General features: G+C 43.6%; 2 protein-coding genes across 3 annotated transcripts in view; one reads left to right on the top strand and one right to left on the bottom strand.

The window, feature by feature from the left end:
* TBC1D8 (TBC1 domain family member 8) overlaps positions 1-16,554 on the top strand; it is a 128,913-nt gene that overhangs the window by 65,756 nt on the left and 46,603 nt on the right. For both annotated transcript variants that reach the window (XM_025354428.1, XM_025354427.1), the window contains exon 3: positions 12,242-12,360. In XM_025354428.1, the coding sequence (XP_025210213.1) occupies positions 12,242-12,360 (119 nt within the window). The remainder of the gene's footprint in view (positions 1-12,241; positions 12,361-16,554) is intronic.
* On the bottom strand, positions 3,107-3,399 carry LOC112605262 (BBSome-interacting protein 1-like). The gene is made up of 2 exons (XM_025354968.1): positions 3,353-3,399; positions 3,107-3,275 (listed from the first exon to the last, which is right to left on the bottom strand). The coding sequence occupies exons 1-2, from the start codon at positions 3,397-3,399 to the stop codon at positions 3,107-3,109; spliced, it is 216 nt and encodes a 71-aa protein (XP_025210753.1).

The raw sequence follows: 16,554 nt of genomic DNA on the forward strand, positions 1-16,554 counted from the left end.
TGAGGAGGATCTGAGATGGAACAGTTTCATCCCGAAACCATCCCCCATGGTCTGTGGAAACATTGTTTTCCACAAAATCGGTCTCTGGTGCCAAAAAGTTTGGGGATTGCTGGCTTAGTGCCATCCCTGGTGGTGAGTAAGTTGTTGCTCAGTTCACGAGAGATTTGGTTGGCTAAGAGAGCTTGGGGCCTCTTCTTTCTCTGTCTTGTGCACTTTATCTCCCTCCCTCCTTCCCTCCCTCCTTCTCTCTCTCTCTCTCCCCCCCCCCCCCCCCCCCCCCCCCCCCCCCCCCCCGCCCACCCACCGTCTCGCCCTCTCTCCCTCACTCGTTTTGACACACCTGTTCCCCCTTTGCCTTCTGCCATGATTGAGGCCTCTGCTTCTTCCTGAGGCCTCACCAGGAGCAGATGCTGGTGCAGTGTTTTCCATACAGCCTGCAGAACTGTGAGCCAAATAAACCTCTTTCCTTTATAAATTACCCAGCCTCAGGTATTCCTTTATAGCAATGCAAACAGACTTAACACACGTATTGTTGAGACCTAATACTCAGGAAAAAAAAGATTCCTTTCAAAGTATTACTGCTCATTGACAATGCACCTGGTTACCCAAGAGCTTGATGGAGAGGTACAAGGAGATTAATGTTGCTTTCATGCCTGCTAATACAACGTCCATTCTGCAGCCCATGGGTCAAAGAGTAATTTTGACTTTCAAGTCTTATTATTTAAGAAATACATTTCATAAGGCTATAGTTGCATAGATAGTGATTCCTCTGATTCATCTGGGCAAAGTAAATTGAAAACCTTCTGGGAAGAATTCACCATTTTATTTTATTTTTTGGTTTTAAAAATTTGTAGTCCCTTTATTTTAGGTCTTTAAAAACACTTTTAAATTTCACACAGCAAATTTTAAATCATATAAGGAAGCGTATCTGAACTTAGTGAATTTAATCTGTGTTCTTTGAAAACTTTTTTTTTCCCTGCAAACTTTTAAAATGAGAGTACAGTAGTAAATTACTTAAAATTAAACTGGGGAAAAGCACATGCACACTTTTCTCCATTGTTTACTGCTCTGATCTAGACCTTAATGAAATTTCTAAAATATGTAATACCTTTCATCAACTTAAATTCTATTACCAAATATAATGGTTAGTGTTATAGAAAGTTATTCTCCAAATACCCAAAGCTTTACATTTACTTAATATCTGAGAAAATATCACCTACCAATCAATAACAATTAACTAAAGAATGATCAAATTTCTAGTCTCCTTTACGGGGCCTAATAACTCAACCAGGTCTTAAGGCCTGTGCTAATTTAAATTTCCTATTATTGACTGAGACAAACCCCCAAGAATTATATTCAGAATTTACAAAGATATTCTTAGCAATGTATCTATTACAGGCTTAAGTGCAGTCTTTTAGAATTAAAAATCCAAATTTAATATGTATATTTACCTCCTGGGGTCTTTCAAGTCCGTATTATTTAGGCTTATATAGATAATTATGGTAACCATTTTTAGGTTTGTAATTGTTTGATACCTGGATGATAAAGGCAGAAATGTAATTCTCAAGTCCTTGAAATTAATGTAATTAAAAGCTTAGCTGACTACAGAATAGGTGAGGGTTTCTTAAAAATCGGATTTGTTGGCTGGGCATGGTGGCTCACGCCTGTAATCCCAGCACTTTGGGAGGCTGATGCAGGCAGATCACCTGACGTCAGGAGTTCGAGACTAACCTGGCCAACATTGTGAAACCCCCATCTCTACTAAAACTGCAAAACTTAGCAGGGCGTGGTAGTGGTCACCTGTAATCCTAGCTCCTGGGGAGAGTGAGGCAGAATTGCTTGAACCTGAGAGGCGGAGTTTGCAGTGAGCTGAGATGGCGCTGCTATACTCCAGCCTGGGCGACAGAGCGAGACTCCATCTCAAAAAAAAAAAAAAAAAAAAAATCAGATTTGTTTTTAAGACACAGTTTTCTCATTACTGGTAGGATCGGTTGGTCACACAAGATATTTAATAGTATTTAACATAACCTGGCACAGAAAATTGGTTAAAAAAAGTTTTTTTTAATCAGGTAATGTAAAACCCAACATGAACTTTATGCAAGATTGGAATGTATCTTCAAATTCAGGCTTTTAATAAAATCGTAGGCCGGGCGCAGTGGCTCATGCCTGTAATCCCAACACTTTGGGAGGCTGAGGTGGGTAGATCAGCTGAGGTCAGGAGTTCAAGACCAGCCTGGCCAACATGGTGAAACCCCATCTCTACTAAAAATACTAAAAATTAGCTGGGCGTCGTGGTGGGTGCCTGTAATCCCATCTACTCAGGAGGCTGAGGCAGGAGAATCGCTTGAACCGGTAGGTGGAGGTTGCAGTGAGCCGAGATCACGCCATTGCACTCCAGCCTGGGCAACGAGCAAAACTGTCTTTAAAAAAAAAAAAAAAGTAAACATGCTGTGTATATAAATGATGTATTTAGTTCCTTGTGTCCAAGAATGTTATCTATAAAATGGAAAGCAATAAGAACAGTGAATGATAATTTAATTTGCAATTCTAAAAACATGACTTGAGAAAAAAAATCCCATAAAACTTGGTTCAAAGTTTAACTGCTTATGTTTAATACAGATCAGAGTGTTTAAATTCACAATACAAGTTCTATCAATCTTGGCATTTTTATATTATTTGTATGAATATTATCAATTTTATTGATATTATTAACAAATACTACTTTCAGTGTACAGATGCACCTTATTTTCTAGTTATTGTTTGTTTTTTTTTGGAGGGGGGATGGAGTCTTGCTCTTGTTGCCCAGGCTGGAGTGTAATGGCACGATCTTCGCTCACTGCAGCCTCTGCCTCCCAGGTTCAAGCGATTCTCCTGCCTCAGCCTCCTGAGTAGCTGGGATTACAGGCACCCACCACCACACTCAACTAATTTTTGTATTTTTAGTAGAGACAGGGTTTCACCATGTTGGCCAGGCTGGTGTCAAACTCCTGACCTCAGGTGATCTGCCTGCCTTGGCCTCCCAAAGTGCTGGGATTACAGGCGCGAGCCACCGTGCCCAGCCAAGTTATTGTTAAATAGTAGATAAGGTAGATTGTTCCCTGAAGTGCTAAGTTATCATCCAGTGGGTTATTTGCCATTGTTCCTTTTCTGCCTTTTCTTGTTGGCAAAACATATCCTGTGCTGCTTGGTGCATTTTCTCTAGTTTTACCAGAGTCAGAGATTTTAAGGGTAAAAGTTCGAGTTTACATACCACCACTGTGGTTACGTCTTCCAGAGACGACTACCTTTGTTTTGGAAGATATTCCTGGAACATTGACTTTACTTCCACCATATCTGAATTGCTAGATACAGTAAGTTTTTTCCTGAAAGTTCTCGTCTTTTTTCTGCAACTTTGGACATCCAGCCCGTTATTACCAAGATGACCGAGAGTTCTCGACTCAAGCCTACAGAAGAAAAGATGCATCCCTTCGCAGGTGTCTCAGCTGCTGCTGTAGGTCATAGTCAGGATTTGCCATCTTAGATGCCTGAGGCACGTTTGTGATTCTTGGAAGGAGGTCAAAATACCAACATTAGTAGGAGTTTGGAAGAAGTTGATTCTTATCCTCACAGGTGACTTTGAGGGCTTCAGAGGTTCAAGGCTTCAGTGGAGGGAGTCACTGCAGATGTGATGGAAACAGCAAGAGAACTGGAATTAGAAGTGGAGCCTGAAGATGGGACTGAATTGCTGCACTCTCATTAAACTTGAATGAATGAGGAGTTGCTCCTTATCGATGAGCAAAGAAAGTGGCTTCTTGAGAGGGAAACTTCTCCTGGTGAAGAGGCTGTTGAAACATTGTTGAACGCTTCAAACATTGCTAAAATAACAACAAAGGATTTAGAATATTTCATAAACCTTCGTTCGTAAAGCAGCAGTTTGAGAGAATTGACTCCAAATTTGAAAGAAGTTTTACTGTGGGCAAAATGCTATCAACAGCATCTTTGTGAAAGGTAGAGTCAATCATGCAAGAAACTTCATTGTTGTCTTATGTTGAGAAATTGTCACAGCCACCCCAACTTTCAGCAACCAGCACACTGATGAGTCAGCAGCCATCAACATTGAGGCAAGACCCTCCACCAGCAAGAAGATTACAACTGCTAAAGGCTCAGATAATCATGAACATTTTTTTTAAGCCATAAAGTGTTCTCTAGGTAAGGCATGTACTACTTAAAAGACATAATGCTTTCCCATACTTAATAGACTACAGTGTGCCGTGAACATAATTTTTATATGCATTGGGAAATTTAAAAACCTGTGAGTGACTCACTTGTGATATTTGCTTTATTCTGGTGGTCTAGAACCAAACCCACAATATCTCCAAAGTATGCCTCTCCTTAATCTCAATGTCCCCCACGACACTCTGTGAAAACTGTGTTCTTCAAGCTTGTTCCTCTGTGATTGTCACCACTGTTCTCGAAGAGAGAACATTTTACTCTTCCCATGCAGTATTTGGGACAAAATGCCTTAAAGGCCAGCACAGGACATTGTCATGGCTGTATGTCTACTTATAAGAGAGGAGGATTCATTATTTTAATAGACAGCTGGTTGTTTAGCTTCAGCAAGGTGCGTTTCGTGTAAGAACTGAAGTCGTAAACACTCTGCCAGCCACAAAACACCTTCCTCCCCATGGCCACTGGCTGTATCTCCAACACCACACAAATACATGGTCAGAGGCCACCAGAAACAGGAGGAGAGAGGAGATGGAGGATTCACAATTATGCGATTGCACACTTAATAGACTACAGTACAGTGTCAATATAACTTTGGTTTTTTTTTTTTTTTTTTTTTTTTTCTTCTGAGATAGTTTCACTCCGTCACCCAGGCTGGAGTGCAGCGGCACTCGATCTCCGCTCTCTGCAACTTCTGCCTCCCGGATTCAAGAAATTCTCTGCCTCAGCCTCCCGAGTAGCTGAGAATACAGGCGCCCGCCACCACACCTGGCTAATTTTTGTATTTTTAGTAGAGACGGGGTTTCACCATGTTGGCCAGGCTGGTCTCAAACTCCTGACCTTGAGATCTGCCCACCTTGGCCTCCCAGTGTGCTGAGGTTACAGGCATGAGCCACTGCACCAGGCCAGTATATGCACTGGGAAGCCAAAAAATTTGTGTGATTTGGTCTATTGTGATATTTGCTTAATTTCATGGGTCTGGAACTGAACCCACAATATTTTTGAGGTATTCCTGTACATATGTGTCATCAAAACACTGTTTAATTGGTTATTTTTTCTGTGCAATTATTTTAATAACCCAATAGTTAACTTTGTCCATTTTTTTAAGAATTGATTTTTCCCCCATATTGATTTAATCTAATTTACATACTGTGTTTTTCATTCCTAAAGGTTTGAGTTGGGTCTTTTTAAGTGTCTTCCATTTGATTTGGCTTCTCAACAGGCTTGTGCCTTCTTCTACCATTTGAACATATGGAGTATATTTATTTTTATTTTATTTTATTTTATATTTTTGAGACGTAGTCTTGCTCTTTTGCCCAGGCTAGAGTGCAGTGCCGTGATCTCGTCTCACTGCAGCCGCCACCTCCCGGGTTCAAGCAATTCTCTTGCCTCAGCCTCCGAGTAACTGGGACTACTGGCGCCCGCCACCACACCCAACTAATTATTGTATTTTTAGTAGAGATGGGGTTTCACTGTGTTGGCCAGGCTGGTCTCAAACTCCTGACCTCAGGTGATTTGACTGCCTCGGCCTCACAAAGTGTTGGGATTATAGGCGTGAGCCACTGTGCCTGGCCTTAGAGTATATTTATAATAGCTGTTTTATGTCTTGGTCTGACTGTATTTTTTGTGTCATTTCTGACTCTGTTTCTACTTACTGATTTTTCATTTGATCATAGATCATGTTTTTCCTATGTCTTCTATTCCTGCTTTTATTTCTGAAAAGTGTCTACTGGTACTAATACAAGGACATTTTAATGACCATTTCAGTTATAAATTAAAAGGCTATTTTACTTTTACTGTCAGATATTAAGTTTGTCTGTTTTTCACTTTTAGGACTCTTTAATTTCACTTGAAGGCAAAAAAAAGCCAAGGACATTTTGTAAAAAGAAACATTTAAAGCTTATTTTCTTAAACTGTATAGTGAAAAATATAACTGACTAAAAACCTTGTAAATCATGATGATGGGATGATCATTGAACTTTTTATATGTTCTTGTAAAGATACTGCTTTCGACTTACAGATTAGATGTTACCGTATCCACTTGAAGAATGTCAGCTTTCTGAAAATCAAAGGCTTTTTGTTCCAACCCTTTCCTTCCTTCATTTGTAATTTTTGCTTGAATTCTTTGATCCTGAGTTACCCTGCACAGGGTGAGTGTTGAGTGAGATTTGGGAATGACACTGCCATGGCAGTTGACTTTTAACTAGCTCCTTTGTAGTCTGTATGGCTTTTAGCCCAGGCATATAGACAGTAGATGGTTAGTGTTTGGCCTGTAGAGAAATGTCCTGTCGTTTCAGAGAAACAGATCTGAACTAAGCACACAGAATGCCCGTTTCATTGTTGATTAAGACTTAGGTGGCGGAGAAGGCACTTAATTCAGTTGGATATTGACTGTGCAGAGAGAAGCAGCTGCTTTTGAAAACAAGCTTGGATCAAGTTCCTTGTGGCAGTGTCCGTGCAGAAGCTGTGGGCATAGACAATGAGATGCTTGTTTTATTTCCTGAAAATACCTCTGGGAAAAACCTAAGAGAATAAACATTGTGTGTGCGTTTCAGTGTGACTCAAGCCACTGGGAGCTTCCATCCATGACGCTGTCACAGGCAGAGCCAGGCCCAAGTCAGATGAACTGGCTTTCGGGTTGGTTATTTTCTTCACTTTGCTCTTCTCACCTAGACAATTAAAATACTGGCAGTTACCTTGTAATATTTTATGGAGGTAAGTGACATTATGCGTATGGTATATGGACCAAAATTCCTGACACACGTCAGGCATCTAGAAAATGTCCTCTGTTGACATCCTCTGGTTGTTCTTAGAACATGGATTTGGTTGTTCCTAAGTCATCAGTGTTGTTCGTTTTGTGGTCTTACCTGAGGTTCCTAATACTGAATTTTAGTTTTGCAGAGGGATTTATAACTCTGACTTTTGACTTCTTATGTGGGTGAAGTTTAAGATCCACTGGACTTTCATTTTCTTAGACAATGAAAAAGTATTTTTTTGAAAAATTGGAGGTCTTAATAAGACAGGCATAATTTTGCTAATTGGACTTCCGTGACAGTCCACAATCTTCCTATACATTTTGGTTTTAGACAGCTGCGTTAGCTTGCTAGTGCTGCTCGTCACCTCTGCCTCCTGCCCCCTACACACATACACTGAGTGGCTTAAAAAACAAGCATTTATTTCTCACAGTTCTGGAGACTGGGAAGTCCGGCCTCAAGGTGCCAGCAGGGTTGGCTTCTGGTGAGGTCTCCTCTCTCCTTGGATTGCAGACAGCAGCCTTCTCTCTGTATCCTCACATGGCCTTTTCTCTGTGGATGCACTAACCTGGTGTCTCTCCTTACAAGGACACCAGGCATGCCAAACTAGTAATGACCGTATTTAACCTTACACCTCCTTAAAAGTGCTATCTCCAAACATACTCCCATTGGGAGCTGGGGCTTCAACATGAATTTTGGAGAGACAAAATTCAGGCCACAATAGCAGCTCTCCTCTGTCTTGGTTTTGGAAAGTCAGCAGAAGCCGCAGTGAGAACATTGCTGTGGTACTGGGTTAATTTGTAGGCTTTTTATCATCCTGCGTCTTCAATGGATGACACATTCTCACTTTCTTGTTTTCTCTTCTCTACCCTTTGCACTGCTTGTATGTCTACAATGCAGTGGCTTTCAATCTTCTTTTGACCATGACCTACAGACAGAAATATATTCACATGTGTGTGCATAACTCGAACATATTTTACAAATCAGTAGCTCTCCTTAGGAGTTTGCATGTATTCTGTTTTGTACTATTATGTTTTTTTTTTTTTTTTTGAAGAAAGGTATTTTGAGATGTGCTATTTTATGTAGTTTGAAAACCACTGCTGTAGTGTAGTTTCAGAACCGTGGTATGTGACATCTATTGAAGGACTTTCCCTTTTAATCTTTTGCGGTCACGGATGTGTGGTCGGCTTGCATTGATTTGTGGAATTCGTGGAACCCATCGTAAGACTTTCCTGTAGAGGAAATTATAGTCTGGAAAATTTCCCTGCCATTTGGCAACTTCTGTAGGAAATAGAAGCCAGTAGGGTGGAAAAGTTTCATCATATTGATTGTCTTTGCTGGGAGAAGCATACAATTATGTCTTATATTCAGGAGCAGCGTAGATTGGAACAAAACCTCACTATGACTCAGTGATAGATTTTTTTATTGTGTGGTTTATTTTCTCTTTGAAGGTGTGGGTTGGTTTTTGTTTTAGAATTATCTTTCTCTATGATAAGCTCCTTCCCAGTAGGTAGAATGAATTTTTTAAAGAATAAAAGTCTAGTTTTTTAATGACGTTGTCCCAAATCTTAATTCCATAGGGGTATATTATGTTGGGGCCTGATGATAATTTATTCATGTTATCTAAAGTTATCAGTTGAGGAAGACGCATGCGGTTAGCTGGGTTAGCTTTTACCAGTTAATGGTGTTAGCCTCTGTGAGCTTAATAGCAGGATAAATGATCAACTGTATCAGGTCGCCTGAAAGGATGCATTTAGGAGGATGGGAGTGGAGGGAGAGAGCTTGCTGTAAGTGGAAGCACAGAGTATCTCTTTTAATGCCCAGCCATAGCAAGAACTGGGTCTGAGGATGATGTAAATGATACTTAAAAATTCAAAATTCAAATGTGGCCGGGCGTGGTGGCTCACGCCTGTAATCCCCAGCACTTTGGGAGGCTGAGGCAGGCAAATCACAAGGTCAGGAGTTTGAGACCATCCTGGCTAACACGGTGAAACCCTGTCTCTACTAAAAATACAAAAATTAGCGGGCGTGGTGGCGGACACCTGTAGTCCCAGCTGCTGGGGAGGCTGAGGCAAGAGAATGGCGGGAACCTGGGAGATGGAGCTTGCAGTGAGCTGAGATTGCGCCACTGCACTCCAGCCTGGGCGACAGAATGAGACTCTGTCTCAAAAAAAAAAAAAAAAAAATTCAAATGTAGCAGGGCCAGGCGCGGTGGCTCACGCCTGTAATCCCAGCACTTTGTGGGGGGCCAAGGCAGACAGATCATGAGGTCAGGTGTTCAAGACCAGCCTGACCAACATGCCCTATCTCTACTAAAAATACAAAAATTAACCAGGCGAGGTGGTGTGCGCCTGTGGTCCCAGCTATTTGGGAGGCTGAGGTGGGAGAATCTCTTGAACCCAGGAGGCAGAGTTACAGTGAGCCGAGATTGCACCACTGCACTGCAGCCTGGGCCACAGAGAGAGACTCTATCTCCCCCCCGCCAAAAAAAAAAATTCAGATATAGCTTTTTATAGAAGGACCCCAGAGTACTTGCAGGTTGTAGAGATTCATTTCATGCCCTGGTTTGCCCTTCATTTGACACGATTTTGGACACATACTTGAGCCGCCATTTCCTCACTCAGTCTTCATCACACATCAGTGAACAGACCAGCACCACAAAGGTGAGTCTTCCCCCCCGCTTTAGTTCGTCTTTGTTCCTGCAACTCTTGGTTCTCTCTTCTTCTGGATCAGTGAGAGAGCCCATGAAAACAAATAGCAAAAAATCGAGGTCCCATAAAGTGCTCCGTTTTCACCTTATTCTTCACTTGTTTTTTTTTTTCTTCAGTATTCTGAGTAATGGGTTTTATTGTAATGGATAATAAAGGATAAAGACTTAGAAAGAAAAGGTCTTAAAGTGCCAAGGAAAAGCAGAGCCCTGGGCTACCCCAGGTGCTTGTGCAAGATTATCAGCTTGGGTTGAACCCAACTTAGTGATGCGATAGAGAAGACACCATTGTTGACCCACTGGATTTCGAGAAGGGTGTTCTTGTGGCTGACACCTACACCCCTGCCACCTGGGGACACTGAACAGGGCAGGGAGACTTAAGCCAGCAGCAGGTAAACCAGATGTACCCCTAAGTTGGGTCAGCGTAGCGTGTGTTATAACCAGCTGAGGAACCAAGTAGACGCCCTGGGCCTCAGTGTAGGTGGGGAAAGGTCAGAAGCTTCGAGAGAGTCATGCTGGGGAGCCTGGAGTAGCTGGGTTTGATTTTGTTTTAAAACAAGCTTTCCCAATTGCAAGAGGGATGGGGAGCCTGAAGGGCCAGGGGTTTCGTGATACCGCGGGAACCCTCCCAGACGGCAGGAAGAGGAGAGCAAGAGGACCAGGACCCTCACCTCAGAGGAAGCTTCTGCTGCACCTGAGTGGGCTGCTCCTTGGGCTTCTGTGATCCTTGGAGAGCAGGACACAGGAGGTGGGACCGAGGGGCAGTAGGGCAGGGTCACTGGCCAAGGGCTCTTGGTGCAGGGACAGCGGAGTCATGGCCTGTGAAGAGAGACCTCGGGCAGAGAGAAGCCTGGGCCCTCCCAGCTCTAATGGGAACACTGGCTTTAGTGATGACTGAAGGATACTGCTTTGGCCAATGCCTTGCCCCAAAATGGGGAAAATTCAAAATAAGCACTATTGTTTTAAACTTTCGTTATTCCTTATGAACTATTCTATTAGATACTTCTTTTTATTCCTTCCCTAAGTGTCTGCTCAGAACAACAGTCCTCCTACAGATAGATGTTTTCCATTCTCATGGACCCCAACGCAGCCACAAGTCCAGAGCCAGTCCCCTGGCACCTTCTTGTGTGGGGTGTTTATGTTTACATTCCAGGGAGAGGAAGATGACTGAGCAAAATGCATGCCTGGCTTTTATTTATTTATTCTTTTTGAGACAGAGTCTCGCTCTGTTACCCAGGCTGGATTGCAGTGGCGTGGTCTCGGCTCACTGCAGCCTCCTCCTCCCAGGTTCGAGTGATTCTCCTGACCTAGCCTCCCAAGTAGCTGGGGTTAGGGGGGCCTACCACCACGCCTGGCTAATTTTTGTATTTTTAGTAGAGATGGGGTTTCATCATGTTGGCCAGGCTGGTCTCAAACTCCTGTCCTCAAGTGATCCACTCACCTCGGCCTCCCAAAGTGCTGGGATTACAGGCGTGAGCCACTGTGCCTGGTCCATATCTGGCTTTTGGGTAAGTGGTGGGTGGCTCTGGGCACCATATCCCTCTCACACTGGCTAGAGGATTCAGCTCTGTTGTTTGTCTCATTTCTTCGAGGTTGGAATATCTCCTGCTTCCCATTTTGGAAGCCTGCCTACACTAGAAACACCTGATGCCCACGTGTTTTTGTTGTCCAGGACCGTGTGTGCTTCTAGTCGGTGGACCTTGTTGAGCATCTGCTGTGTGCCAGGCCCTCCATGAGGAGCTGGGAACAGTCCCTGTGTCAAAGTGCCCGTTGTCCAGTAGAGATGATGAGAATAGAGAGGAAATACAGACAACTAAAATGACTAAGCTTTTTGCTTAATGCTTTAATAATGTGGTGATTAAAAAATATTGTCATTGAAAGAAATGAATTTACGCCTATGATTTAATGCCTTTGTGTTTCTGTTTTAACATGTACTGTCAGACCTCTTTTTATGTGTGTTTTTAACAGCCACTGCTGTAAATGCTGTAAAGTACACATTTGTAAGCTGTAAATTTCCTAGGCCCTTGCTTGTTGTGTTGCAGCAATGTTGGGTGCAAGTGGCAGCCCCTGGGGCCTTCAGCAGAGCCCTGGCAAGAGGCTCTTTCCTCCATGGACTTGGGCTTCGGCACCTCTTGAAGCGACTCTTCTTTTCATGGGAGAACTTTGCAAGGCCGCTGAGGATTGGTCTGCTGTTCTGGGCTTGTTCCATGCTGGAGTAGCTGAATAATTAGAAATGTTTCTGTCGTTTGAGTGGAGATGGTCGGAGTTCTGTGCGTTAGTAGGGTGGGTGGGATGGTCAGAGAACCGTCCCAGCAGTAACTCACTTGGCCACCTGGCCCATCTGTGTGGCAATGGGAGTGATGGTTGCACATCCCACTGCGACGGGGAGGGGCACCACAGCCCCAATGGGGGTGCCTTCCATTTCATATGGCAAACTGTGGCCCAGGGTATGAGAGCCCAGATGTTTTAATAACATCAACACGGGGATACACAATATTTAGAAAATGAGTTCATGTTCTAGGAATTACTTCGATTGCATTTTTTAAGCTCTGTATCTTTTTCTATTTGAATCCAGGTGCAACATTAGAGGAAATCAACCAGCACTGGGACTGGCTGGAACAAAATCTCCTTCACACCTTGTCCGTCTTTGATAATAAAGATGACATTGCCAGTTTTGTCAAAGGGAAGGTAAAGGTAGGTCCCTTGAGTTCAACGTTTCTCCCCATCTTTCCATCTTTTTTCCTTAAGACATTTCGAACACTATGGCATACTAACAGTGTTTTCTGCTAACTGAACTTTTTGGCTTAATACATAAAGCCACATAAGTTTCATTTATCACCTGTCTTAACTTTGTAGTCAGTCTAGCAAAATACACGTGACATGTTAAAAAAAAGACTTGGCCGGGCGCTGTGGCTCACTCCTGTAATCCCAGCACTTTGGGAGGCCAAGGCGGATGGATCACGAGGTCAGGAGATCGAGACCATCCTGGCTAACACAGTGAAACCCCATCTCTACTAAAAAATCCGAAAAAATTAGTTGGGCGTGGTGGTGGGCGCCTGTAGTCCCAGCTACTCGGGAGGCTGAGGCAAGAGAATGGCGTGAACCCAGGAGGTGGAGCTTGCAGTGAGCCAAGATTGCGCCACTGCACTGCAGCCTGGGGGACAGAGCGAGACTCCGTCTCAAAAAAAAAAAACAAGACTTTATTCTCAGGCTTAGTTTTTGTTATCCTTTACAGGAGTGAAGGCCCTTTTTTATCGCTGGAAAAAAAAAATAATGTTAAGATTTATGTTTTTGCAGAGCAACACATTATTTGACTTCCTAAATCACCTTTTTTTTTTTTTTGCAGTTGTGACATCTCGTCACACTATTCTGTTGAATCTACCACTTTCCTCCTGCTAGAAGTGGATGTTTATTCTTAAAATATGTAAATTAAATGTAATGAAAGCCAATTAAGTGTTGAGTTGGCAAGAGAGGAGTATTTTGGGAGGTATCTGTGATACTTCCTGTGAGTTAGTTTTATATAACTGGCGTCCCTGCAATAACATGATGGGTAATCAGTGCTTTCAAAGCCCCATTGGCCTGGGAGAGAGAGTTTCTCATTCTAAATTTAACTCTCTCATTAAATACTTTAACACATTAGCGTGTGACACACTTTTCCTTCCTTAGGGTAAAACCTCCTAGCCCTTCGATTTTGTTTTCTGCAAAAAGCTCGGCTTTCTAATACCTCAAGTGCCATGGCTTTTCGTAAAGGGTGTCAAAGCAGATTTTTGATTTTGGAGGAACAAAATCTTTTCCTTCGGGGACTGGGGGATACTTATGGGATCTGGTGAAAGGGAGGGCATCCCAAGTCCAGCCAGCTTGACAATGTCTTCTTGGAGTTATACCTGGCCAGTGGGGTTAGCGGGTGGACTGGGCCATGGTGGGCTTGGGTCAGCCCTCATCCTGGCCCAGCCAACTGTGGCTCCCTTTCCTGGGTCATATCACACTTGGGTAGCTACAGAAAGGCCCCATTCAGAGCTATTTTTCACACTTACCCCCACCTGTCTTGGTCTAATGCAAGTTGTAGTGGTTCTTTGATTTAGGTATTGCTCCTCTTAATTTGCAGGAAGAAAATTAACTTTTGCTACAGTGATTTTAAAACAGTTTCTGTAGAATAAGAAAACTTGTCCTTGACTCTCCTAGATATCATGACTGGGGTCCTGGAAATCACACTGACAAAAGATGAACAAGAGAAAAACAGATTTTATTTTTGTTGGTGGTTTTTTTGAGACAGGGTCTTGCTCTGTCACTCAGGCTGGAGTGCAGTGGTACAATCGTGGCTCACATCAGCCTTGACCTCCCAGGCTCAAGTGATCCTCCTGCCTCAGCCTCCCATGTAGCTGGGGCTGCAAGCACACACCACCACACCTGGCTAATGTTTTTATTTTTTGTAGAGACGAGGTCTCATTATGTTGCCCAAGCTGGTATCGAGCTCCTGGGCTCAAGCAATCCTCCTGCCTTGGCTTCCCAAAGTGCTGGGATTACAGATGTGAGCCACCACGCCCAGCCAAACTGACTTTATTTGAACACAAAAGCATGCATATGTGTAACAGAAGCTCAGCGATGAGTAACTCACAGGGGTGGTTAGCACTTGGGCTCACATAGCATCTCAGCGAAGAACAGTGCATTTGTAGAAAGGCGACAAGACTAGAAAAGAGGCCTTTAGGCTTTTGGGGCAGCGTACTGTGTGGGAAGCGCATGGAAGCTAAGGATTAGTTGAGTGAGGTTACGTAGGTTCCTCTCAGGGCTGTTTCTGGACTTGGGAGGGTCGAGAGCTGTTTCTGGTGACTGAGAGTCAAAGTCCTCTTTCTGGTACAGGAGCAGGACACACCTTGACTAATGGACCTTTAAAAACAGGTCCTGTTTTGAGGCAGATGTCGGGGGGGGAAGACAGCCTTTTTGGTGTTTGCTGTTTCTCAGTTTTCTTCAGCTCAAAATAATCCTTATGCCAAAGTGGCATATTTTGGGGTGATATATTCTGGTCCCTGACACTTTGAAGCTAAAATGCTTTGAAAAGTAAGTCCTGAGGAGGCAGGGCTGGGGAGTGAGGGGCCTGCCTGGCCTGAGCCTGGGAGCACAGCGTGACATTTGATCTCCCTTTCCTCTGGTCAAATCCTAAGGATCTGGGAATGGAGGCCTTCCTACTCATATCCCGAACCTTTGATGACTCTAGAAAACTTTGAAAAATCCCTGTTTCAAGCTGTGCCTGTAACCAGAAGCCATACTTCAAGGAAGGCAAGGGTCAGCATGGCCACCCTCACGCCTGTACCAGGAGCCCCTAGGTCCCACCCTGCAGCTGTGCCTGCTGCCTGTCTGCTCCGGAGCCTTCATAAAGACCCTTCCACGCTCACTTCCAGGGCAAGGGGAGAGCTCAGCACTCATTATATATTAGATATGCTTTTCAAAAATATTCATCTCTCTCAACTAGTACTTCATTCATGTATAATGTCTTGTTAAATAAAATGTGGGAAACAGAGAAAAACATAATGAAGAAAATGAAAATCACTTGAAATTTCATCAGCCTCCAGATTTCTTTTAAAAATAATTTTAGGTCGGGCGCGGTGGCTCAAGCCTATAATCCCAGCACTTTGGGAGGCCGAGACGGGCGGATCACGAGGTCAGGAGATCGAGACCATCCTGGCTAACACGGTGAAACCCCGTCTCTACTAAGAAATACAAAAAACTAGCCGGGCGAGGTGGCGGGCGCCTGTAGTCCCAGCTACTCGGGAGGCTGAGGCCGGAGAATGGCGTGAACCCGGGAGGCGGAGCTTGCAGTGAGCTGAGATCCGGCCACTGCACTCCAGCCTGGGCTACAGAGCGAGACTCCGTCTCAAAAAAAAAAAAAAAAAAAAAAAAAAAAAAAAAAAATAATTTTAGGCCAGGCATGGTGGCTCACGCCTGTAATCCCTGCACTTTGGGAGGTTGAGGCGGGCAGATCAACAAGGTCAGGAGATCAAGACCATTCGGGCTAATACGGTGAAACCCCCTCTCTACTAAAAATACAAAACCATTAGCCGGACGTGCTGACGGGCACCTGTAGTCCCAGCTACGCGGGAGGCTGAGGCAGGAGAATGGCATGAACCCAGGAGGCGGAGCTTGCAGTGAGCCAAGATCGCACCACTGCACTCCAGCCGGGGCGACAGAACGAGACTCCATCTCAGAATAAATAAATAAATAAAAATAAATAATAATTTTAAATTACATTGTTATGTTAACGTCAATGCTCAGGTTTCAGTTGGAAAATAGCTTATATAATAGTGCAGGGTTTGACAAAAATACCCAAAAAGTAGCCTTGTCTTGAGGGACATCGCTTTTCATGAGACATACCTACCTACCTAAAAAAAAGGGGAAATGTTAATAAAGATAAATGATAGAAGTGTGTGTGTGTGAATATATGTATTTTTAGAGATGGAGTCTTGTTGTGTTGCCCAGGCTGGAGTGCAGTGGTTGCTCACAAGTGCCGTCATAGTGCACTGTAGCCTCAAACTTTTGGGCTTACATGATTCTCCTGCCTCAGCCTCCTGAGTAGCTGGAATTTGAATCCCAAATGTATTTTTACAATCAGGTAGTGCATGTGAGGCTTGGGGCCCAGGAGTTCCTAAACAGCTGCTCATGTGAAGGTAACAACAAGATATTCTCAGGGAAGGATTTTGCAGCAAGCTCCCAGGGATGGGAAATCAGATTTCTGATGGTAGCAATGAGTTGTCAATTAGGAACAAATAGGCCACAAGCGTGAATTCTAGGCCCTTCTACCACCACCGCAGATTATGAAGGACACTAATTGTTACTCAATTTTGGCAAAAAAATTGTAGATTTAGATGCCTTGTTTTCCCATAAACCCAAGTGCTT

Source organism: Theropithecus gelada, chromosome 13, assembly GCF_003255815.1.
Source record: "Theropithecus gelada isolate Dixy chromosome 13, Tgel_1.0, whole genome shotgun sequence".
In the NCBI taxonomy this organism is placed as follows: Eukaryota; Metazoa; Chordata; class Mammalia; order Primates; family Cercopithecidae; genus Theropithecus; species Theropithecus gelada.

Excerpts from the sequence above, each read along its gene's own strand:
- LOC112605262 (XM_025354968.1), bottom strand. The coding sequence starts at position 3,399 with ATGTCCAAAGTTGCAGAAAAAAGACGAGAACTTTCAGGAAAAAACTT. Across the intron at positions 3,276-3,352 it reads GAACTTTCAGGAAAAAACTT|TCTGGAAGACGTAACCACAG; the intron begins ACTGTATCTAGC and ends AAGGTAGTCGTC.